General features: G+C 44.2%; 1 protein-coding gene across 3 annotated transcripts in view; it reads right to left on the reverse strand.

Annotated features, from left to right (window-relative positions):
* ADGRA3 (adhesion G protein-coupled receptor A3) overlaps nt 1-25,955 on the reverse strand; it is a 120,708-nt gene extending 94,753 nt beyond the window's left edge. Inside the window, exon 1 of one of the 3 annotated variants that reach the window (XM_089911716.1) lies at nt 25,446-25,955. In XM_089911716.1, the coding sequence (XP_089767842.1) occupies nt 25,446-25,687 (242 nt within the window). In that variant the 5' untranslated portion in view covers nt 25,688-25,955. The remainder of the gene's footprint in view (nt 1-25,445) is intronic. The other 2 variants (XM_089911715.1, XM_022566699.2) reach the window with 2 other exon arrangements.
* Nucleotides 25,956-26,318: the final 363 nt, after the last annotated feature.

Raw genomic sequence — 26,318 nt, forward strand, 5'->3', positions numbered from 1 at the left:
GAGAGGCCCGCGTACCGCAAAAAAAAAAAAAAAAAAAAAAAAAGTAAACACTAATGGATCATAATCATATGACGGGATATACAACCTCAATCACAAGAGAAATGTAAATTACTAAAATAAGACAGCATAAATCACTTATCCGAATAGGGAAAGATGTGATAACACATTTTATATTCGGAGAGAAACAGCCACTCATATTTTGCTCTAAATCAGTAAAATCACTATGGCGGGCAAAAACACAAATGCATATATAATATTTGATTCATTTATTCCTTCTGGAAATTTACCCTAAAGACATACTTACACATGTGCAAAATACAGTACATATGTTATATATCAGTTATATATTTAGATAACAAAATTATTCATTGCACTATAAAAGCTAATTACTGGATATTTAAGTTGGTCCGAGGAATATGGGATTGGGTTAAGTTATCCATTAAATGGATACCATGCAGAATGTGAGGCTGGGAAGCTCTTTAGGTATTCAATATAGAAAGACCAGAGACATACTGAAGACTGAGGGCATACATTTACATATTAAAAGTTACCATCCCTTGACATTTCTGATTTGCTCAAATAATAATACAAATGGATTCTGTACCAGATTTATCATGTAGAATAACACCTGTTACCGCTACATCTTGATCAAGAGCAAGAAAAAGAGGCAATATGGCTAGGCTACACTTCTGAGTCACTAACCTCAACGGGCACACAGCCTAAACCTTTAGGGTCAACTGTGATAAGTTAAAATCATAAATGTTACCTCCTCAAAAGTAAATGTTTAACGCTTTGCTTCATTTATCCCACTAATGAAAACTGGTTACTCCCCACGTTCTCTTGGGGGCAGCCAAATCCAACCCGCCACCTGTCTGCTTGACAGCCCATGGGCTCTAAAATGGTTTTTATGTTTTTAATGGTTGAAGGAAAACCAAAAGAATAATATTTTATGATACATGAAAAAATCTACGAAACTCAAATTTCTTAAAGTTTTATTGGAACACGAACATGCCCATTTGTTCACATATTGTCTACAGCGGCTTTGATGCTATGACGTCAGACTTGAGCAATGCCAACAGAGACTGTCTGGCCAGGGAAGTCTAAAATATTTACTATCTGGCCCTTTACCGAAAAAGTTTGCCAACTCCTGTTTTAGTGTACTCTGTCTCGGCTTATTCTGTTTTCAGGCAAATGAAAATCATGCTGATTTCTAAATTAATTCCTCCTAGCAAGTAAGAATAAGAGTATCTACTGGATTTCAAAACTCTCCATCAATTTGAATAATCTTTATTTTAAAATCACATTTAATTCCGCATGCCATCAGCAATTACACACATTTTGTCCCCAGTATTATCAGTTTGTTCACCATTGTGTCCTTCTGTTAATTGGATGCATTCATTCATCCATTCATTCATTCCTGCAGAAAAAATTCTGGGTGTTATGCTTCAGTCCCCATGTGTCAAAAAATGTTTTGCCCTCACTGTCATATTGTCATATCATTTTTTTAAAATAAATTTATTTACTTGTTTATGGCTGCATTGGGTCTTCATTGCTGCGCGCGGGCTTCTCATTGTGGTGGCTTCTCTCGTTGCAGATTCTGGGCTCTAGGCACACAGGCTTCAGTAGTTGTGACTCGCAGGCTCTAGAGCACAGGCTCAGTAGTTGTGGCACACAGGCTTAGTTGCTCCACGGCATGGGGAATCTTCCTGGACCAGAGATCGAACCCGTGTCCCCTGCATTGGCAGGCGGATTCTTAATCAGTGCGCCACCAGGGAAGCCCATATCACCTTGTTTTAACAGCACTTTTCATTATCGGAAATTACTCTTCAGATACTTGCCTATTTACCATGTCTCCCACGACAAGGTAAAAACTCATAAAGCGTAGGGATCTTTTCCAACTTGACTGTCACCACATCCCCACACACACACAAAAAAAATCATAATGGTGGACATTTGAGAGATTCTATCATGCAGCCATTTTTTTTAACATCTTTATTGGAGTATAATTGCTTTACAATGTTGTGTTAGTTACTGCTGTATAACAAAGTGAATCAGCTACATGTATACATATATCCCCATATCCCCTCCCTTTTGAGTCTCCCTCCCACCCTCCCTATCCCACCCTTCTAGGTGGTCACAAAGCACTGAGCTGATCTCCCCATGTGATGCAGCTGCTTCCCACTAGCCATCTATTTCACATATGGTAGTGTATATATGTCAGTGCTATTCTCTCATTTCGTTCCAGCTTACCCTTCCCCCTCACCGTGTCCTCAAGTCCATTCTTCACATCTGTGTCTTTACTCCTGTCCTGCCCCTAGGTTCATCAGAACTTTTTTTTTAGATTCTATATATATATATATGTATGTGTGTGTTAGCATACGGTATTTATTTGTTTTTCTCTTTCTGACTTACTTCACTCTGTATGACAGACTCTAGGTCCATCCACCTCACTACAAATAATTCAATTTCGTTTCTTTTTATGGCTGAGGAATATTCCATTGTATATATGTGCCACATCTTCTTTATCATTCATCTGTCGATGGACACTGAGGTTGCTTCCATGTCCTGGCTATTGTAAATAGAGCTGCAATGAACACTGTGGTACATGACTCATTGAATTATGGTTTTCTCAGGGTGTATGCCCAGTAGTGGGATTGCTGGGTCATATGGTAGTTCTATTTTTAGTTTTTTAAGAAACCTCCATACTGTTCTCCATAGTGGCTGTATCAATTTACATTCCCACCAACAGTGCAAGAGGGTTCCCTTTTCTCCACACCCTCTCCAGCATTTATTGTTTGTAGATTTTTTGATGATGGCCATTCTGACTGGTATGAGGTGATACCTCACTGTAGTTTTGATTTGCATTTCTCTAATGATTAGTGATGTTGAGCATCCTTTCTCCTTTGTGTGGATACACACTCATTCACTCCTCACAAGAACACTATGAAACCGATACTATTCTTTTTTTTCTAAAACAGTAACAACAAAAATTTGCAAGTTAGGCAACTTGCCCAGGTTCATATTCAGACCAAGTAGCAGACTGAAGATTCAAACAGTGCCTGATAGGTAAGTGGCTTGTGGGGCTAGGGAGGTGCGCTACTCAGATCTCCCTTCCAGAGAGACCCTGCACAGGAGAGCAGGCAGCTGACCACTTCTGGCTGCAACTGTCCAGAGAATCTGCCTCAGTTTCCAAGCAGAGGCCACCCACTTTGCAGGCAACGCCAGCCCAGGACTGAGCACAGCAGCGATAAGTAGGTTCTCTGTTCCTGGCCAGTACAGACTCCCCAGCAGTCCTGCTCTGCACCAGAGTTCCCTGCTGGGCTGGCCAAGACTTTCCCATAGCTGCACGGTAGTCTGCTCCACCCAACTGTCCTTCCTTCCCCCTCTCCTTTCACAGGGGCTAGCCCTGCATCTCAATCCAGAGGTGTTCCATACCCACTTCTGCTTCATCTCCCTTTTTTCCCATAGTTATTTCCCCGTGTAAACATCTTATTCTTCTAACCCCACTCTGGCATGCACTTCCCAGAGGATCCAACTGATAAGATGCCCACAATATCTGTTCAATAAATGAAAGAAATAAAAATACAGCTGGGTTTAATGTTCTGTGTTCAAATGTCCCTCTATAAGGAATTAATGATACAGTATCTACAATGTCCGGGCATGCAGCTGTAAAGATGAGACATAGAAATCTCAGTCCCAAGCTCATTCCTTCTCTGAGACTTACGGTAAAACAATGGGAGTGGGGGGAGGTCAAAAAATCTACCAGAATATGTCTAGTTTTCTTCTTTTAATATTGCAATAAAAGTTGTCCCAAGATACTTTTTTCCACATTTGAACCCTTCTAAAATTAGAACCATCTTAAAATGGATATCAAAAGAAATGTCCAGCTACTAGGAAAAGTTGTCACTACTGGCAAATACACAAACTGTGGCTGAAATGTGAAGTCTGGATCCTTAATTATAGCTTAATGTTCATACATTAAGATTTGACTATGATACAGCACTGAAATAAAAAGTTGTGTAATAGAAGACTGAATATTATATGACAGTCAGCATAATTAAAGGCAACAGAGTAAATCTCCCAGAATTTAACATTTAGGAAAGACGGCTGGGATTCATTCATGAGTCATGGAGAAGTATCACTCAAGCAGCTATGTCTCTCATAAGCCGCCAGCTAATTTATAAGGGAAGCAGTTTAACTCCCAGTGAAACATGATTAAAAGGGGGAGGGAGGAACTTGTTAAATTAACCAAGTAAAAAGGACAAACAAAACCCTAATATTCTTTATAGACAGACAAACCATATTGCCAAGACTAAAGATGCAAAAGAAAAAGTCAAGATCACTTTTATAAAAAGCTCAGTGGGTTAAGATATGCATCAGGCTGTCAAATGTCTTAAAATACATTTACCATACCTACGTAGAAAGAAAAAGGAACTGATACAGGGGTAAAGTGTTATTAATAGAAAAATCTGGCAAATCTGGATAGAAAATATATGAGGGTTCTACAGATTATTATTATTCTTTTAACTTTCACGTAGAGTTTGAAATTATTTTCAAATGAACAGTGTAAAAAGCTTTGTGTTAAAATGACACTATACCTAACAAGAATGGTCAAGTGATTCCGAGGACCTCTGAATGAGAAGGCGGGGTGTCCACTTAAATACTGAAGCAGTGCCATTTCATGGTGTGGGAAAATGAAATAGACACTTACAGAGGAACCAGCTCCCTCACTGAAAAGCTGTTTGCCATCTGACTGCTGATGGCATCTACCGGCTGCTTTTTCCTTCTACGTCTGTTCCTTAAGTTGGTTGGATACTATGTCTCGTAGACCCATCCTTCACATCTCTCAATTCTTCTTCATAATTCTTAAACCTTCTGCTTTCAATTTTGAAATAAATCCTCAGCTGAGTTTTCCCGACCACTAATTTTCTCAGCCTGAAGTGGTTCCCATTTTGCTCTTGGGTCCATTTACTGCCCCCAGCCAGCACGTTCTAACATTACAATCTCACAGTTAACTTCTCAGACAGCCTCCTTTTCTCAACAGCTCCTTTCCCACACCAACTCCTGCTTTATAGATTGCCCTTCTCCTGGATCTGAGACTAGGAATTAGAAGTTTCCTTTATTAACTTTTCCTTAATCATGCTGTTGATCACATGCCTGATGACACGCGGTTGCTTGCTCATCTTTACAAATGGGGGTCTGGGCTGATGTGTATTCCTCGCTGCACAGGGTTTCTTGAGCGTACTTGAAAAGAATGGGGAATGGGTAGGAAAGGGAGGTGAGCAAAATGCCTTTATTTCAAGGCACAGAAGCCTCATATCCTTGGAAGGAACAAAAGAAACCTGAGGTCCCCGACGTAAACTTCAACTTCCAGCTACAGTCACCCATTGGTATTCTGCCTTGTCAAATCTCCCAGCTTATTTAAAACTCAGCTAAAGGGCTTTGTTGCAGAGGCAAACCCTACCATCAAGCCCTCTGAGTCAAACTCAATGAGAGCAGAGCTGGAGCAGCTGTTTCAGGGCTATGAATTCCTGGCAGAGCACTCTGCTCACCCACTTCTGCTGCCACTCCCTCGAGTTTCAATTCTTGGGAATCTTCCAAGATCCTGTTAAGAATATTCATTTGTCTAGTTATTCCTGCTTTTGTCTCTTTTGGGTTGTAAGTACCTTCACTGTGCAGTTTCGCCATCAATCTGATCCCATCTGTTTTATTTATTCCATAGCGTCCTCAGAGCTTCTGGAGCACTGCGGCACCTTTCTCAGTTTTCAGCCCCATTAGTTATGGGTTTGCTCATATTTTTATACTACTTCTGTCATTTTCAACAGAATTTTGGGAGGAAATGAGAAAAAGTAAACAAGCGTGGTTCAATGCATATCCACTGACGGGGTTGTAAAAGAGTCACTTCCTAAGAGTGGAGGGCTCCTTCCTCTCCTGCATCCTCTCCAGATGCTGAATGCCTGGGGTCAGGCTTGCTGCCTAGCCAATCCCGTGCCGTCACACAGGGAGCTAGCCTTTCCCTTTACGAAGTTGCCAAAACCCAGAGAAAAATCTCAACCACCTTTCACTTAACAGAATGATGATTTTTTTTTTTTTTTTTTTTCGCTGTACGTGGGCCTCTCACCGTTGTGGCCTCTCCCGCTGCGGAGCACGGCTCCGGACACGCAGGCTCAGCGGCCATGGCTCACGCGCCCAGCTACTCCGCGGCATGTGGGATCCTCCCGGACCGGGGCACGAACCCGTGTCCCCCGTATCGGCAGGCAGACTCCCAACCACTGCACCACCAGGGAAGCCCCAGAATGATGATTTTTAATCACAAGGGTACCTGTTAAAGCAATGCTTCATATGTCAACCAAACGTAAAGCTCCAGGTTCCCTGTAAAACAATCAGGTGTCGCTAAGCACACCCATTTGCCAGTGCCACAGCCATCCTGGTCCAGCATCCAACCGCCAAAGGCAAAACAAGGGAGTTGGATGGGGGCCTGCTGGCAGGAAGTTGTGGTTCTGTTCCCTGGCCTGGTGACTATTAAACAACAAAACTCACCTGAGCAAATTTTAAAGCTCTTACTTGCTCTACCCAGTGATGCATGGATTTGTTGAAGTGGGGGAGAGTTCAGTAGACTAAGCCTGCCTTCGTGAAGCTGTAAGCAATAGTACTGTCACCTTCAAACTCTGCAAGGTGAACAATTTTTTAAAAGTAGACAGCAAGTCAAAGGTATCACCAGCTAACATACTATTATAGGGTCACAATATAACTTATCACCAGACACCTGATGTTTACATTCGCATTAATAACTACACCAAGACAACAGGTGTCAACCTGGACATATGGTCACCCTTAACGACTCAAATGGTTCATTAAATAACCTTTCAAGTTATTGAAAGGCATTTCTATCAAAGACCTAACATTATTTTAAGGCTTGTTTTTTCCTATAATTATTTCAGAGTCTTTATTCAGTAGTTTTATAACTAAAAAGGACATCATCTATTTTTCTGCTTTCTCATTAAGCCATAAGTTCGCATGTAATCAAATAGCATTTGGTTAATTAATAAAAACTAAAAGGTTTTTTATGCCATACTAGCTATTCTTTCCAAAATGCCTAAAAATGAAAAACTGTTTATTAAATAACACTTCATTTTATCTTAGGAACACATCAGCTCAATAAGAAAAGGGAGCCCATTTTTCAAGGTGTCTGTAACATCATAAAGAACACTGGGCACTTAGTATTTATGAATATGATAAAAGCAAGTTTATTTGGCATTTTAATCAAATAAAGAGCTTTCTCCTGGGACCAGAATGAGTTTTTTCTAGGATTTCAAGTCTGATTTTTAATCTGAAATTCACGATGAACCTACTATGCACTGAGAGTACATTTGAACATCTACTGTGTGCTGGGAGCATCATTAATTAAAGGACACAAAAATAAACCTCAGACTAATATGACACATGAATCTCAGTGTGAAGTGCTACAAGAAGGATATATGATGATTCAAAGAGAATACAGAGTTTAAATGTTGCTGAAGTACAGAATGATTAAGGGAAACATTTCTGATCTTTGTTGTTAAAAAAAATGAATTCAAAGGGCAGACAGGGAGGGGAAAATCCTTTTAAACAGAGATAACTTCTCTGTATTAGTTTTCTTTTGCTGCATAACAAATTACCACAGACTGCTTTAAATCAACACCTACTTAGTGGCACACAGTTCTGCAGTCAGAAGCCCAGGCACGGAGTCAGCGGGTCCTCTGCTCAGGGTGGACGCTAGCTGCAGAGAACCTGGGTACCAATAGTGGGGATGCTCCTAAATTAATGAATGAGGCCCTAAATTAATGAATGAGGTGGAGGGAAGGAGGGATGTGACTACACACATTACGTGGGAAGTATTCTTGCCAGGGTCACGCTTGAATCTGAGTGGTGAAAAGTGGTACCTCGTAATTTTAATTTCCACTTCCCATTGTAAATTTGTGTTCCCTTCCTGTGAAGGTCTGGAACTGTCCTTTGACCATTATAACACACTAATTTTAAGTATGAGCTCTCAAGTCAGACTGCCTCAGCTCAAAGCCTGGTTCCACCACATACTGCCTGGGTGACCCTGGGGAAATTAATGAGCTTCTATGCCCCACTTGCTCAGGCACAAAAGAGGGATCATAATAATAATGACCTCATTAAGGAAGTATGAGAATTAACTAATACAACACAACCCTTCAAACACTTACGACAAGATCTGGCACACCCAGCAAACATTACCTATTATTATTGGCCCATGTTTCTAATGGATCATTGGTCTTTTCTTCCTAATTTGTAGGAGGTTCTTAATACATGGGAACCAGCATTTTCCAATACAATCTTCCAAAAATTCTTAGGCAGCTGGTCCAAATGCCAGGTGCCAGTCTCTATTAGAATATACTCAGAGAGCACATTTTGGAAACTATTACCAAGGCGTGAAATCATCATTTCTGACAAGGACAGTGCTTACTACTAAGCATAGAGTCTAAATAATTCTATTGGTAAGAAATCTCCTGAGACCTTTGTAAATTTAGAGCCACGCTTTTAAGGTAGCTTTTGAAACTATATCAAACAGGGAAGAACCCTGATATGTACAAAAAGCCATATGACCCTAAGATTATAAAACCAAACAATTAATCCCGTCATTAACAGAGTTTTTTAGGCTTCCAGGGCCGTTGGCAAATAAGGGCACGTGTGCCACCACATCCCTGTCCCATGCCAGATCAGGAGTCAGTCCTGGCACTTTCCTGATAAGCTCAGGCAACACTCCTAATGGCTGCTCCCAATTCACAGGTGCTGTCATTCAAGAAATCTACTTGCCATACTGGTTCTATTGCAGAAACTCTATCATAGACAATTATGACCTCAGTGTACTTTTTATAACTGGTGGGGGGATCGTGACCAGGAACTGACCTGCCCACTGAGAGTGAGTTCTGTGTACAGAGTCAACAAGGAAGTGCTGTGAAAGAGAATCAGCCAGAACACTGGCGTCAAAAGATGCGTAATAAACATGTGGTAATACGGGCAAAGCAGTAAGGCGGTGGAGGGGGGGGGGACATGCAGGCAAAAGAAATAACCATGTGATACAGAACCTGTAGGACATCCATACAGTCCGAAAATAAAGGAAAAATACATGCGTGTCTGTGTGTATAAAGTCAAAAAAGGCATCTTCACTTTGCTAAAAAAAAAGTATACGTTTCTGAACTTTATGGACAACTTGTACATTCCTTTGATACTCAGAAACTCAGATGAGCAGGCTGGTGGACTCACTGAACTGAGGTTTTATAATCTATATTCCTATAACAGGAAAGAACGGGGATCTGCAAAGAGACAACCACAGTTCAGTGCTTGCGCTCATCAAGGGTTCAGATCTAACTCAGGAACTCAGGGACAAAAAAAAATTAAAAAAAAAAAAAAAAAACAGTTAATAGGATGGAAGCACAAGGTCCCAATATTGGGATCAGCCCCAGGGAACAAGGGCAGGTCTCACTCAGTGAGTGAGGGGCAATCAGCCTAGAGCGGTGAGAAAAGGCATGCGGCCAAGAAAACATCCCTGCACTCGGTTACTATTATAATGAAATGAATTCCTTCTAAGACATAATTTGAGCTTCATTCAATATGCACATGAACTCTGTGGATTTTTTTTAAATATCACAGTAATCTTGAATTTCAGCAGTTAAAGAGCCTTAAAGATAATCTCGTTCAAAACCTCATTTTCCTCTTCAGGAAAGTGAGAGCCAAAAAATTATGATGTGCTAAGGGTCACCATTCTACTTGGTAGCAAAGCTAACATAAGGCCCCGTATCCATTCAGTCTCGTTGCTATTTCCTCTGTATCCTGCTTTCTGGTCATCTTTATCAAATACGGGATAGGCGTGCCAGTTCCCTGCTTACCCAGGCATAACTGTGACAGGTAGTTGTGAGCGTTCCCTAAAAAAAGAGTGTTATGCATTCTTTTCACTTCCCACGGAGACCCACCAAAAATGCAACTACCCGCTATGATGTGAGTATTCCTTTCATCTTAATAGGGCAGCTATATTTGAGATAGGTCATTTATTACACCAGGATAAAATTTTCAATCTCAAGAATGCAGGTAAGAGGACTATTTAATAATCAATAATACTACACTGCAGTCCTAAGTAGGACGCTCTGATCATTCCCGCAGCCTCCTGATGATAGCAAATGAGATGTTAAATTTCTTTCCTTCAGTTACTAGGACACAGTAAGTACTAGTTACTTTGTTTTCCCATCAGTCAGCCAGCTCTAAGGCAATAGTTCAAAGTAAACAAGTTCCCGCATATCTTTTGTTCTACTAACGCTTATTCTCAAACCCTACTGCCAACATGAGCATTTAGGTTGTCTGTGACTTTTATGAACAGAACAATAGTGACAATTACAGGCCTAAAGGCCACAGTCCTAGGCCAGAAGCCGAAAAGGTGTGTAACTTGAGAAGATCAATTTACCTGTCCACGCTCAGTTGGCACACCTGAAAAAATAGGCACAATGCCAACCTTATGAGATTGTTTTACCAGCTGGGATGTGTATGTGGGGCACGTGGCACAGTACACGACACACGATAAACATCGCAATGTTGGCAGTCATTAGAACTTGTAAATCAGCTCAGGGCACTGACACATAGTGGACCCTTGAAAAACATGGAGGTGAGGGCAGCAACCCTCCACTCAGTGGAAAATCTGAATAATAACCTATAGTCAGCTCTCACTATACACGGTTCCTCCATAACTACGGATTCAACCCACCTCAGATAGTGCAGTACTATATAGTACTGGACACCTGAAAAACTTCCACTCATATAAGTGTAAGCACACAGTTCAAATCCATGTTGTTCAAGGGTCAACTACATAAAGTTCTGGAGGCCAAGGCGCTTTAGACACCTTAGTTTGCACTACTTACAGTAGTTTAAGATAATTACCAAACCGGATTTGGGAGAAAGTCGAACTAGCATTAGAAGTTTTTAACCACCTACATTAGCTAACTCAATCATGGATGCTTTAAGGTTTCAACAGAAGTAGAAATAGAAACAGCAGGTCTACCAATTTTAATTTCAACAGAAAGCTAAGAAGTTTCCTGAAATCCCACACTCTTTTTTTTTTTTTTTTTGCAGTACGCGGGCCTCTCGCTGTTGCGGCCTCTCCCGTTACGGAGCACAGGCTCCGGATGCACAGGCTCAGCGGCCATGGCTCAAGGGCCCAGCCGCTCCGCGGCATGTAGGATCTTCCCGGACCGGGGCACGAACCTGTGTCCCCTGCATCGGCAGGCAGACTCTCAACCACTGCGCCACCAGGGAAGCCCAATCCCACACTCTTGAAAGAACAATGAGAAGGATCTTCACATTGGCTTTACTATCAACCTCCCAACAGAAAAATAAACACTTTCCATTTACAAGCTGTCACCATCTACTCTCACTCTGGACGTGCTCAGACTTAGTATAGGAGGTCTCCATAATCCCCCCTCATCTCTGCTCCATGCGGTAACAGGACATCTCCAATGTTTAAAGTTCTATAAACACTAAAATGAAAAATGATGGAAAGACTAACAAAGCTTAAAAAGGGAAAGTCTGACAAAGTTCTTACATCATGACCCCAGTCTGTGGTTGCTAAGCTGTTCTAGCTAAACTGATGGGCAAGTTTTTCAACTTTATCCCTGAGGGAAGAACTCGAAGACACTTTTTTTTTCTTCCAGCAAGGAGCCCTGAAAAATCAAGTCATAGCAGACAGTTAACTAGGGTTCTCTAAGTAGGCCATAATCTCAAGTAGACAATCTCTACTTATCATGGTTCAGAGTAGATGGCACCCACTCCCTAGGGCTTTGCCTTCAAAAGCACACCATCCCCTAAGGAGGTACTGCTCTTTGTGGCCCATCTTGGCAGGAAACCATGCAACCAAGCTAGCCATTTCCCCATAGGAGCTTCTGAGCCCAAACCATGTCAAATTGCTGAAATTCAATAATTAAGTGATCATGGTAACAGATGTGGTGACCAGAAGAAGACTATACACACGCAGTGGAGGAATGAAAGATCTTTGAATCTAAGCAGATTCCAGGCAAGGCACAGTGCAGAAACTAGACAACAATGGACTGAAACTAATAAAAGGTAAGGTACTGCAGGGATGGATTCATGCCTCCCTTTCAAGAAGGTTAATTGTGAAGGAAGAAGAGTAACTACTCCAACATGGTGCTGCTACAAGGGTGGTTTGGGGGAGGGGAGTTTTTTGTTTGTTTGGGGGTTTTTTTTTTTAAACAGAGGCTATGTATGCCAAGGAGAAACATCACAAACTAGGAGAGAAGCTGAAAAGATAAGTGATAGTTTCTCAAGAAGTAGGAGGGAAACAGATCAAGAAAAGGGGAGGAAGAAAATGAAATAATCTGAGCAAAAGAGAAGCACTTTTCACTATCGAAGGCAGAGTGGGAGTTTAAGCCTTGACCTTGTAGGTAGGGTATTCCGCTTTGAAGACTCTCGAGCTTATCTACGATAGATTCATCACCTTGTATTAAAAATAATGTAAGATTCTTCCCCTAATCCTACCTGAGGAAAAAAATACTGGGGAAAATGATACTTCTTTATACAAAGACTCACTGCGTGTTTATGTGATAGACACTGAGAATACAGAGATAAACATCACCATCAAGAGTTCACAATCTGGTGCGGCCACTATGGAAAACAACATGGAGGTTCCTCAAAAAATGAAGAACAGAACTACCATATGATCCAGAAATTCCACCGCTGAGTATACGTCTGAAGAAAATGAAAACGCTAATTTGCACCCTAATGTTCACAGCAGCATTATTTACAATTGCAGAGATATGGAAGCAACCTAAGTGTCCACTGACAGTTGAATGGATAAAGAAAACGTGGTATATGTATACAATGGAACATTACTAAGCCATAAAAAAGAATGGAATTCTGCCCTTTGCAACAATGTGGATGGACCTACAGAGTACTACGCTAAGAGAAATAAGTCAGAGAAAGACAAATACTCTATGTTACCACTTATATGTGGAATCTAAAAAATAAAACAAAGGGATGGATATAACAAAACAAAAACAGACTTTCAGATACAGAGAACAAACTAGTGGTTACCAATGGGGAGAAGGAATGGGGAGAGGGGCAATACAGGGGAATGGGATTAAGAGATACAAACTACAATGTATTAAATAAGCAACAAAGATAGATTGTACAGCACAGAGAAATATAGACACTATTTTGTTACAGATTATACTCCATTTAAAGTTATAAAAATATTGAATCACTATGTTGTATATCTGAAACTAAATCAATTATACTTCAATTTTTAAAAAAAAAGAGTTCACAATCTGGTAAGAGAGCGGGAACTGTAAATAAATCATTCCAAACAGTATGACACCTGCAGCAATGCAAGCAAACGAGAGGTAGGATGCGGTCACAAGGAACGGAGGAGTCAGCCTAGTACTGATTGCCAGGGTGGACTGCAAGTCACATGGTATCCGAAAGACTTAGGATTCTCATCAAATCTTCGCTAGAAAGGGAGAGATCACACTTGGTCTTGTTTAAAACAAACAAATCAAAGGTTAAAATAATCTAATAGAAAGCCCATCTGTCTTAAAACACAGTACTAGAGATGAATACACCCCTAGTCAATTTCTCTTTGCCTTTTCATGAGAAGAGAGTTGGGAAGAATTGCACTTAAAACAAAGAATTGCTTTTAAGTCTTATCTTGATGGGAAATGAATCAATTTAATTAGACTTAGATTCAAGCAGTCTTAAAGAAAGAAAAGTTTAACAACTGCATTACAGAATCTGTATTACAGTTACATCTCCAAAGCCTGCTTTAAGTTTCCTTCATTTAAATCTCAGGAGGGTTTAGACTGAAGTGTCATCCTCAACACAATTTACAACCTGCTTTCTACCTGGCTCACAACATGAGGCCATCACAGAAATGCCAATTAAAAGCCTACCACTATTCTAGGTGCTACAGTTGCAGGAAGGAGCAAAACAGTCTCGCTGACCTCGATGGAACTGACATTCTAGGGGAAGCTAGGTCACATACCTGGAACTATTTTAATTCAGAAATGTCTTCATATAGGGAACGAATTTAACTCACAATCACATACTATGCATTATGTCCTGTGCTGGGGGGATGCAGGGGAGAGGGCTGGGGGTAAGGCTGGAGGAGCTCAGGTTACCCCAGGGATCCTTTATTTCCCCACAGCGTGGGTTGGGGACATGCTTATTCCTCTTCTGGGGAAACATTTTGGTCTGCAAGTACGGTAGTCCCTCCCTATCTGCAGGGGATATGTTCCAAGACCCCCAGTAGATGCCTGAAACTTTGGGTAGTACTGAACCCTTTATATGCTGTACTATGATTTTTTCCTATACATACATATCTCTGATAAAGTTTAATTTATAAATCAGGCACAGTAAGAGATCATCAACAATAAACTAGAACAGTTATAACAATATACTGTAATAAAATTCTATGGAGGTAGTCTCTCTCAGAATCTCTCATTGTACAAATGTAATGTCTTATCAATCTTAACCAAGCACTTATCAAGCACTGTGGCCATATAACTTTTGCAGTCTGAAATGCAACAGCAAAATTAACAAATTCTTTTTCCTTCACTATTTCATGGTTAAAGGATTTGTTCTTACTGTAGATCTTAGCAACCTCAGTATATGATTTCTTTTTCTTCCCTTGTTAAGTCTAAAACTTTCACCTTTTCACTTAAAGGAAGCATTTTACAGTTTCTCTTTGGCACATCTGAATTGCCAGCATCACTACTCCTACACTTAGGGGATCATTATGAAGTAAAATAAGGGTGACTTGAACACAAGCACTGAGATACCAGGACCGTCGGTCTGATAGATGACCCAGACGGCTGCTAAGTGACTAACAGGCGGGTACGCTGGACAAAGGGATGATTCACATCCCAGGCAGGACAGAGCGAGGTTTCATCATGCTAGTCAGAATGGGGCACAATTTAAAACTTATGAATTATTTCTGGAATTTTCCATTTATATTTTCGGACCATGGTTAACCATGAGCAACTGAAACTAGGGATAAGAGGGGACTTGTGTACAATTCTTGACTAGGTGAAAGCACCACTTTTACATGTAGGGCTAGCAATCCTGCCAAAAGATTTTCTTCATGTTCACGCCACTGTCATCCAGAAGAATTTAATAAAAATATCCTAAGAAGTAGGTAGTGAGGGTGATGGACAATTTAGCCTTCTTTGTATAGGATTATATTCCACAGATTTGCCCTTCCCCCTCCCCCATCCTGATTTCTCAGGAACAAAAGATTTCAAATATGCACAGTTCAAACATGTAAATTTAGGGCTTCCCTGGTGGCGCAGTGGTTGAGAGTCCGCCTGCCGATGCAGGGGACACGGGTTCGTGCCCCGGTCCGGGAGGATCCCACATGCCGCGGAGCGGCTGGGCCGTGAGCCATGGCTGCTGAGCCTGCACGTCCGGAGCCTGTGCTCCGCAACGGGAGAGGCCACAACAGTGAGAGGCCCGCGTACCGCAAAAAAAAAAAAAAACATGTAAATTTAAACTTAACAAGGCAAAATATGGGAAGAAAAAAGGACAAAAGGTATTTTTTATTTTACTTAAAGAACCAAGAATGTCAGTCATGCAAATTGATAAAGAGCTAAAAGCAACTAGCAAATGCCTGCCTGTTATATGAGTGGATTTAGCCTAGCAACAAAGTTATGTGCCCTGCTAGAGGAAATCTCTTGTCCTCGTCTGCCCAACATGCCTGTCCGTTCTCAAGTCAAGAATACGACAGAGATGCCCACAGTCCTGCCTCCTTAGTCCCAGCCAAAGCAGTAAGAAAATAATGAAAGAAATGTATTATCAGATGAGGAGTGGATGCTTAAACAAAATGTGTCAACTGGGGAGGGAAAAAGCTGCTAGAAACTAAAACTGTACAGAGAAGGCGGCCAAATACAAATGACCCTTTTGTAGACATGTCAAACTATATTAAACTTCACTTATAATCAGAATGTAAATTAAAATAAGCATTTTTTTTTAACGTATCAAACTAGTAAAGACTAAAAAACAAAATCCCAGAGCAGGCAGATATTTGGGGAATTGGGGCTCTCATAGTTTCCCTATACTATTTTATTATTTTATATTAGTAATGAATTATTACTGGAAATAAATCTCTATTTTAAATTTAATATAAAATAAAGGATTTAAGGTAGATGGAGGCAGGGGCCATATGTGTTTCGTTGCCTATTCCATCTGAGTATCAGGCCCTCAGATACTGGTTTGGACAAACGCTTGCTGCCCTTAGACTTTCTCAGTTCATTCCTTTAGTACCACAACACATCTCCAAACCTTGATTGTCCTTAACCCTATGACTTGGTATTAAACCCAACTTCAGCACATCACTTGCCACTTTACAAAGTCATTTTTCTTCTCTCTTACGAATAAGGCCCCACCCTAAAGCTCTCAGCTCTGTCCTAAAAATGTCTCTTGATTTTCACCCATCCTTGCTCCACCTGGGAACAGTCCCCTCCCTCCCTGCCCCCCTCTTGAGACCGTGTTCCTCAATCTGTTCCTCTGCTCCTTCTTCTGCCTTCTTTTGTTGCAGCAGATGGCAGCTGGTGAAGACAGTTACTCCTTCAGGTCGCTGTGCTGCTAGAAAACAGGTTCTCAGCCCAGGTGACAACAGAATCACCTGCAGAGCCATGAAACATACCAACTTCCAGGTCCCATCCTGGACCAGTCAAATCAGATCACGAGATCGGTGGCCCAGGCATCTGAACTTTTAATGTTCCCAGGTGATTCAACACAAGGTGGAAAATCTCAACAGCAAGCTCAGCAGCCAGGTTTGGGGGAGGTGGAGATAAACGTCTCTGCCCCACCCCACTGGACCACCTGGGGCTGGGATGCAGGGCCTGGGGCAGTGGGACTCTGGCCTGGAGCACCCTCCACACAAACATAATCACTGTGTGTGTGTGTCATGACATGAAAATGCTTGGAAAGAACTGCTGTAAATAATGGAAGTGATTATGCGCTACCGGAGATCTGAGACCTACTAGGTTGGGGAAAGGCTTTGTGCCCGGCAGACAGATGTGACGGGAAAGCAAAGGTGGTCACTGACCAAAAAGGTCTATCAGTCCCTTTAGCGAGGCTGTTCCTAAAACCAGTCTTGCAGATTTCCCTTTACAAACCCTACTGCGTAAAATAATTCCCGAAAGTCCACCAGTTACCCCCCTGCTATCTCCAGCTCTCTTAGCAGAGTGTGGCAATGGAAGAAGATGCAGGTTAAATCACATCAAAAAGAGCCAGATCCAGGAGAAGTGTGACAGATACTGCGCATCTGGAAGGCCAGAGGTGGAGTTCCAGGATGGGATACAAGCACACAAGACTAGGATAAAACTGGTCTGATGGCCAAAAAAAAAGTCACACAGGGGCTTCCCTGGTGGCGCAGTGGTTGGGAGTCCACCTGCCGATGCAGGGGACACGGGTTCGCGCCCCAGTCCGGGAGGATCCCACGTGCCACGGAGCGGCTGGGCCCGTGAGCCACGGCCGCTGAGCCTGCGCGTCCAGAGCCTGTGCTCCACGACGGGAGAGGCCACAACAGTGAGGGGCCCGCATACCGCAAAAAAAAAAAAAAAAGTCACACAGGCTCGCCTAAATCAAGCTGACCACGAGCAGAGTAGGCAGTGGGTATCTGTTGAATGAATGCAAAAGCAAGCACTTTTAAAAACTAGTGGAGGAATTATAAAGACAGCCACTAGAGAAGAGTGATTACCAAAAGTCAGCTCTGGTCTTTGGAAGGTCCCTGTTGTATATAGGAAAACAATTTAAGTCCAGGCCTGCAGACAAAGAGGAAAAAGAAGACCAGGGTGTTGGGGGAAGTAGGGTGGGATTATGAAGTGGGGAGGGGGTAGTCCTGGATAATTCTTATACCAATCCCTTCCATTTGCTCCCTTCAGGTCCTGAACTGGAGGGATCTGAGGACAAGAAATGTTTCCCTGAGTGAAAAGCCTAATATCTGCAATGTGCTCAGCATGGCACTACAAGTGGCCAGGAGAAACGTGTCCCTTCTGTGAGGCACCAGCTACAGCTCTGTCCCACCCCATCCAACACGCAGTAGATTCCCTCACTACACAGGCAAAATTTCTTAAAAGATTAGTGGTGGGGGAAAGAAAAACAGCTTGGGCGAGACTACTTACTTTAAAACCCCCTCTTCAGACTAAAACTGTCTGCACTTGAACATAAGTGCAAGCTAAACCGTGCATAAAGCATAAAATGATATGAGAATAAATTTAGTCAGGCCACAATTTAAAACTCATTGAGCAAGTCTGCATCTACAGCTTCCTAATTTTTGCAAAAACTGACTTAATAAATTACTAAAATTTAAAGAATTTTGTATCCTAATTTTTGTCTGTTTATGATAAAACTGTTGACACAACAATAAACTAGTTATGGTCTCTGGACTTAAAGATTCCTCCACAGGAATACAGACAATACAGAAAACAAATGCTTTCAGAGAAGCAGCTAAATGGGAAAAAAAAGTCACTGAGTACTACTATAAGAAACTTCACCTGTCATTTTCTGACTTACTTTCAAGAATTTTTACTCTGGGTTTTGTTTTTGTTTTTTGTGTTTTTTTGCCTATTTTTAAAAGCCATCTTTACAGGCTCCTGGGAATAGAAGTTGTAACCGGATTGGGGCAAGGACCTCTGAAAGTTCCTGTTTACTTTCTTTTTTTTTTTTTTAGATGTTGGGGGTAGGAGTTTATTAGTTTATCTATTTTTTTTTTGCTGTGTTGGGTCTTCGTTTCCGTGCGAGGGCTTTCTCTAGTTGTGGCAAGCGGGGGCCACTCTTCATCGCGGTGCGTGGGCCTCTCACTGTCGCGGCCTCTCTTATTGCGGGGCACAGGCTCCAGACGCGCAGACTCAGTACTTGTGGCTCACGGGCCTAGTTGCTCCGTGGCATGTGGGATCCTCCCAGACCAGGACTCGAACCCGCGTCCCCTGCATTAGCAGGCAGATTCTCAACCACTGCGCCACCAGGGAAACCCTCCTGTTTTCTTTTGTTTCTGGCATTTTATTTCTGATTTACTGCCAAACCCACCAACTTCTCTCATCTACTCCTGATGCCGGAGGACTCCAAGCGGGCAAGAAGCAACAGGATTCAGGGGCTGGGTCATGCAAAACCTTCTCATCACACTGGAAAAACTTAAGACTTGCTTTCATGGACCAAATGCCTAAATCTGCCCAAAATTCTGCAATATTTCTGAGCAACTTGCCAGCACACTGCCTAACGTGTGTGCTTATCATACACATAAGAACATGCAGTTCAAATGTAACTGTCCATAGATTTACTAGACCCGTTCTTGAATAGGGGATCCAACAGCTGTGAAATGCTGACCTAAACTAAATAAATGTTCTCATTTGCCATAATAGGGTAAAAATTTGAATTCACATCCCTCTACTTGTCCTGACCTCCCAAGATACAGTCCTATCTTTATTGGCATTACGCTTATCAATAAAGACAATTATGTTCCCACCCACTGAGGTCTCAGAGCCCTTCCTTTGAGGCCCTGTGCATTATGAGAGCATCAAGTATCTATAAAGTGACAGAAGAGCACAGATAAGAAGCGCTAGGGAAGGATCAGAGCACTGGAAGAGGGAAAGAAGAGTTCATAGCAGATGAGCTGGATTGAGAAGGACCCACAATTTACCAGAAAAGGGATACCAGGAGAGAGTGGCAGACTTAGCCAAGGCACACAGGAAGCAAAATACAAATCTGCTCAGGGGACAATGAGATGCACACTTTGGTTAAGCAGAGAATTTGTGTATAAGACTGATCCTTGAATGAAAGAATCATGTCTTATTTTATCCCTGAATACCTAGCACTCAGCACTGAGCCTACAAAATTAACAGTGTCTCAATCAATGTGCATGGGGGAAAAAGCTGTGCTGCGTATCGGGAAATACAGCTACAGAGGTATAGGAGACCTTGCATTCAAAGATTAAAAACCTTACCCATTGGGGGCTTCCCTGGTGGCGCAGTGGTTGAGAGTCCGCCTGCCAATGCAGGGGACACGGGTTCGTGCCCCAGTCCGGGAAGATCCCACATGCCGCGGAGCGGCTGGGCCCGTGAGCCACGGCCGCTGAGCCTGCGCGTTCGGAGCCTGTGCTCCGCAACGGGAGAGGCCACAACAGTGAGAGGCCCGCATACCGGGGGGGGGAAAAAAAAAAACCTTACCCATGACCCACTAGAATTCAGGCCACGACAGCTTTGGGGGGCTGTTCATTAAAATCACCCTGCTCTTTGGGAATTCCCTGGCGGTCCAGTTGTTAGGACTCTGTGCTTTCACTGCCGAGGGCCCAGGTTCGGTCCCTGGTCGCGAGACTAGGATCCTGCGAGCCGCGCAGCGTGGCCAAAAACAGCAACAACAAAAATCACCCTGCTGCTTCTTCTCTCCCTCTGTTGCCCTCACCTGGCAAAGCAGCAGCCTGGCTAATCCCAGCGCTCCTCATCTCTAAACTGAATGCAGCTGGAGAGAAATAACAGCACTGACCATCTCCCTTTGAAATGGATCACAAGGCAAAACGGACACAACTCCACTCCGGTGACATTTCTGCCATCCCCAGGACGGTCACTCCCTCACTTTCCAAAAGAACCACTTCACTCCTCTTTCACCTTCCTCTTCACATCATCTACTCACCCCTCCTCCCTCACCCTGCCTCTAGGTCTTTAAGAAAATAAAAGCAAGGGGGCAGCAAAGCCCTCTTCATCCCACCTGCCCTGCCCACAGCCTCCTGCCTGCCTCTCTGCCTGCGCTCCCTCCTTTCACCATGTGAGGATGGGACATCCTGCTGCATCAAAAACCAAACCTCCCACCTGCACTCCAGCTCCCATCCCATCTCACCTTCCATCGTGCATTTCGCCCTCTCCCCAACTATTCCCAACCATACTCAGGCGCTAACGTTCTCTTTCCTTCACACCAAACTTCTTCCTCATCGAGGTGCTATCACCACCATCCTCACCCTGTTCTCCCTTCAATCCACCCCAACCTGCCTTCCGCAGCCTCTAATCCACGGAGGGCACCAAAGCGCCAGGCTGTCAAATCCAGCTTGGTCTTACTGTTCCTCATCTCTCAGCATCTCTCAACTGGGGCGCCCCCAATTCCTGGCTTCAAACCTGAGCTTCTCTTGGCTTCTATGACCAGATACTCCCCAGGTGCTCCCCCTACCTCACCAGAGGCTCCTTCCTTCTCAGGCTCTTCCACTGCTCCAGGAGGCTTCAGCCTGGGCCCCCTCCACCTCCCATCTGTACACTCTCCCCTAATTGACCTTGGTCAGAACCGTGCTTGAAATACCATGGATAGACCAATGGTTCCAAAAACCCTCTCTGCATTTCAGTGGGGCCAGTCCGTCACCACCCCTCACTGTTACTGCAGAATGCCCTCCCCCACCCCCAAAACCCCATCTTTCACTCCCCTTGGGCCATGCTCAAGTCGTAACTTCTCCAAGAAAATGAAAAACTCTTCCAATGCCTCCACAGCCCCACTGCTCTCTCCTCTTTTCAGGCTTCCTAAAGCATTTAAACAATCAGCAGTACAGGATTTATTACTTAATTACAGACATTCTGTGATTGTTCCTGAGATATCTGCTTTGCTTTAGTGCAAATCTTCTCTCTCCAACTAGGTTTAAGTTTCCAAACAATACAAGCACTTCTTTTTGTGTACCTGGCACTGAGCCGCATACACTGGTGACGTCCAATTATCAGTTTTCTGATAGCAAACAAACATAACATTTGATGAAGTAGAATCGCCATGTAGCATCATGAGGAAAACACCGTTGGAAAGGCAGGGCTAAATCTGTACAACCTTCTACCACCGATGTCCTCAGAATTTTTAAAACTTAATATTGGGCATCTCATATAAAACATAGGAATAAAGTAAACAGATTTCCAACAAAAACATTAAATGCAGTTAAATTTTTATTCCACGTGTGTATAAGAATAATAAATGGAATTTAATCCTTTAATACAAAAGGCTACATGAGATACAAAAAACAGGTCAAGCTGAGGATTTCTGCCAGACCTCTCTAGAAACATGGCTATGAAAATGTGTTGTTCACTAAGATAGTTAAGGGCTTCCCTGGTGGCGCAGTGGTTGGGAGTCCGCCTGCCGATGCAGGGGACGCGGGATCGTGCCCCGGTCCGGGGGATCCCGCGTGCCGCGGAGAGGCTGGGCCCGTGGCCCATGGCCGCTGGGCCTGCGCGTCCGGAGCCTGTGCTCCGCAACCGGAGAGGTCACGGCAGTGAGAGGCCCGCATACCGCAAAAAAAAAAAAAAAGATAGTTGAAAGATCTGAGCTTTAAGCTATCAATATATTGAAGTCCAGTTCATCCACTAAGTAGAAAAGGCCTTATTTTTCATTATTAAAGAAAGAAAAAAGAAAACTTCAATCCTTGCCATCCTTTCAACCCCTATCAACTTTCCATGCAACACCTGCATCACAGCTCAGCTGAAAATGCTTGGCCACACCTAAGAAATGAAAACTCCCACCAGAGAGCCTGTCCGACCTTGACCTGCCCCCCACCGCGCCCCAACGCCACCACCACCACTCCAGGCACTAGATACTTGCCCTTGACTTTCAAGCAATATCAAATGCATGGCTTCACAAGCATCTCCACACCTGTGGGCATGCTGGGGACTCCCACCTTCCATCCCCTCATTGCCTCACCATTTCCTTCACTATCATCTTTCTCATCCTTCTCAAATTGGCTCTGGATCCTCAGATCCTCCATCCCACCCACTATGCCCTAAAGGGGCCTCGGTTGCCCTCTTCTGGGTTCCTTTTCCTACTTGTGCACCCTGATATTAGACCGTTTACCATACTGTCCTGAGACTTATTCATGAATCTCTCTCCCCAAATACCGTAAGTTCCTGGAGAAGAAATATGTTTTTAATCTATATTTTGTAGTGAACCGAAAGGTGAGTGTCTCCCAAAGCCATAGGTCCAAGTTCTCAGCCCTATACCTCTGAAAGTAAACTTGTTTGGAAACAGGGTCTTTGCAGATGTAACTAAGTCACAGATCTCTAGATGAGATCATCCTGGACTTCCGGTGGACCCTAAATTTAATGACTGGTGTCTTAGAAGAGAAAGAAGAGTATTTGAGAGACACACAAAGGGAAGGCCGTGCGAAGACAGAGGCAGAGATTGGAGTTGGGTTGCCACAAGCCAAGTAATGTCAGAAGCTGAAAGAATCAAGTATTCTCCCCCGGAGCCTTTGGAGGGAGCATGGCCCTGCTGAAACCCTTGATTTCAGACCTCTGACCTCCAGCACTGCAAGAGAAGAAATTTGTTGTTTAAGCTGTCAAGTTTGTGGTAATTTACCATAGTCCTAGGAAACTAACACCTAGTCCAAACCTCAACACACTGCCCACGACCTCAGTTCAATAAAAAACCGTGTTGAACTAAGAAGGAAGATGAAGACAAGGGGTGATGATGAGAAAACATCTGAACTGCAGGGCAGGGATCTGGGACACGGACCCCTTGCCAGGCGTTCACCATGGGAACTTGGACAAGTCACTTAGCCACAGCGACCCTCTGATTTATTCCCTAATAAAATGAGGAAACTGGCCCAGAAGACCCTCCACCAGGTCTGATACACCTTGAACCAACTTCATCCAGAACAGCAACTTTATATGATCCTTAAATAAATTATAATTTCTTCCCATTCACTGAATAAATTTTATTAATTTTACTTTTATCTAAAGAGCTTTCAGGTGAAAAAAAGTATTAAAATGGCATTTCAAAGGCACTTAGATTTTAATCAGCTCAAAAAAATTCAGTGAAATAGTTTGATAATATGCTTAAAAGTGATTTTCTGTAATATCAACTTTTTCCCCCCGCAAAATCAACAATTTAAAGTAGCTGCTTTAATCCACTGCTGACAGTTCAGAAAAACTCGACCTAAACTTGAATCAGCTTAAGTGCCACTGATCCAGAACCCAAATGTATGATGACTAATTTCTTCAGAGTAACAAGGGAGTTGGGCAACGCAAAGGTTTTCTCCACTTGACTCCAGACTGTAATTATGGTCCCATACCCAAAATATCCACTTCAAAGAATCTGGCTAAGAAATAAATACAGCTGCTGCCGCTACCAAATGGTCAAGTGTTGGTAAAGGAAATCAAACAAAACAAAAACTCTTTTACCATTTTCGGGCCTCCATAAACAGAAACACACAATTTTCCTGTGTTAAATCTTTCCTAATTCAAACAAACGGCAATGAAGAACAAAGGTGCTGGTAATGAAATTTGTACTTGTCTTACCCATAAATCCTGCTTGGGTTAATTTGGGTTAAATTAAAAACCATATTTTGGGGTTAAATTAAAAACCGCAGTTTAAGTTCTTTCACAGGTCATGCTGCTTCCCTTGCCTTCATGTTTTTATAGTGGCAGCCTTGATTCTTTTTTAGGGAACCAACCAAAACAACAACATAGAGGAAGACGGCGCCGAGGGACTCATATTTCAGTTCGACAAAATACCCATTAGAAACACTTTCAAGCCTTCCCAAACCAATTCGTCGTTCAGAAAATAAAATCAAGAGTCACTGGGGACACGGGTTCAGCTAGAATTGGCAGAACCACTCTTGCAAAACTGGACCGTGAATCGTAACACAAACTGAGTAACGAGACCAAAAATTTTTCCTTCCAGGTGGAAACTCAATCTGAAAATCAAGTCCTTGAGTTGCAAGGCTCAGCAAACCCACAGTTTGCAAATCCGAAGTTCTCGGCTTTTAAAAAGATGAGCGCTCACACCCAAGAAAACGGAGCTGGAGTTGCACGATTTCATCTGAAATATATTTCTGGCCCTTAAAAACAACTCTATTTCAAAAGGTGCTCTTTAACTGTAGTAAAACTAAGATAGCAAAAGCGAAGGAAACAGTCTGGGGGTTTGGGGGTCACACACCGGGGCGTTCAAAGTCCTCGTGCTGCTTTAGTATCCTGCAAACTTGCGTCCAAGTAACTTAAGTTGGAAGAAGCTGAAGGACTGGCGAATCTAACCTAGCACTGTGTTTTCCGGCAGCCCACGCACTAGATGAATGAGCTTTAACTCTGCGGACTACCTGTTTACTTGCATCCTCACGTGGCACCACGCAGCTCAAAAGCGCCGCGCCCGGACCGCGCGGGGAACCCGAAAACTTTTACTTTGCAAACTAGCGGAGCTCGGAGGCAGTTCGGGGACACATCTGCTCGCCTGCCGCAGAAACGCGCCCAGGCCGAGACCCCCGGGCCTTGCCCAGCACCAGCCCTGCCCGCAGCTTCATTCACACAAAGGCACAGGGGTGCCGGCGGGACCCTTTTGCAAGTCGCGCGGAGAGAGAAGCGGCACGACAGAGAGCGCCGGCAGGGAAGGAGGGAGGGGACCGGGCGCTTGGGCAGAGCGGCGCCCCGCGGGCTACTCACAGGGTGACCGTGCGGTTGGGCAGCGTGTCCGGGGGCAGGACCTGCGCGAGCTCCAGGCTGCTGCACACCACCTTGCCCTCGGCGGCGCCCGCCGCCCTGCCGGCCCCTCGGGGCCGCCCGTCGTGTTTGCAGCCCAGAGGCAGCGCCGCGGCCCCGCCGCCGCCTCCCAGCAGCGCGAGCAGAGCCAGCGGCAGCAACAGAGGTGGCGGCGCGCGTCCCCGCAGGCGCTCGGGCGGCTCCATGCTGCGGGCTGGGCGGCGGGTCGGGGCCTGCCGGCCGAGCGGCAGAGCACTGGCCTAGCGGGCCGCCCCGGCGCCAGGGCGGACGGGAGCGCAGCGCGGGCCCGGGGGCGCCCGAAGCATTGTGGCGGCCAGAGGGCGCGCCCTCCTCCGCGCCAACATGCTCCTTTGTCCGCTGCGGCCGCGCTCGGCCTCTGGGTGGCCGCCGGGTCACGGCCGCGCGGGTCCCTGCGCCGCTCTACGGCCGAGCGGGAGCACCGCCTCCGCCTCCGCCTCCGCCTCCGCCGGCCACTGCCCGCGGCGGCTCCTCCCCGCCTGCCGCCGCCCCCGCCCTTTCTCCTCCCCCTCCTCCCCCCTCCCTCCTCCTTCTCCCCCCTTCCTCCCCTCCTCCCTTCCCTTTTTTCTCTTCCTCCTTTTTCTCCTCCTCCTCCACCTCGTGGTCTCCTATCCCCTCAGCGCCCGCCGCCCGTGGCTCCGGGAAGGAGGTTGGCGCTCCCAGGCCAGCGCTGCCCGTCGCGTGTCCACGACCCCACGCGTGCCCGGCTTCCGGGCAGGAGTTGTGGGCCCGCGGGAGTACGGTAACTCGTGGAGAGGGCGGAAGAAAGTTCTAGCCCAAACTCCAGCCACAGTGGCC

This window comes from Delphinapterus leucas, chromosome 5 (genome assembly GCF_059928025.1).
Source record: "Delphinapterus leucas isolate spDelLeu-1000000601 "Yukka" chromosome 5, BTC_Dleu_Yukka2, whole genome shotgun sequence".
NCBI lineage: Eukaryota > Metazoa > Chordata > Mammalia > Artiodactyla > Monodontidae > Delphinapterus > Delphinapterus leucas.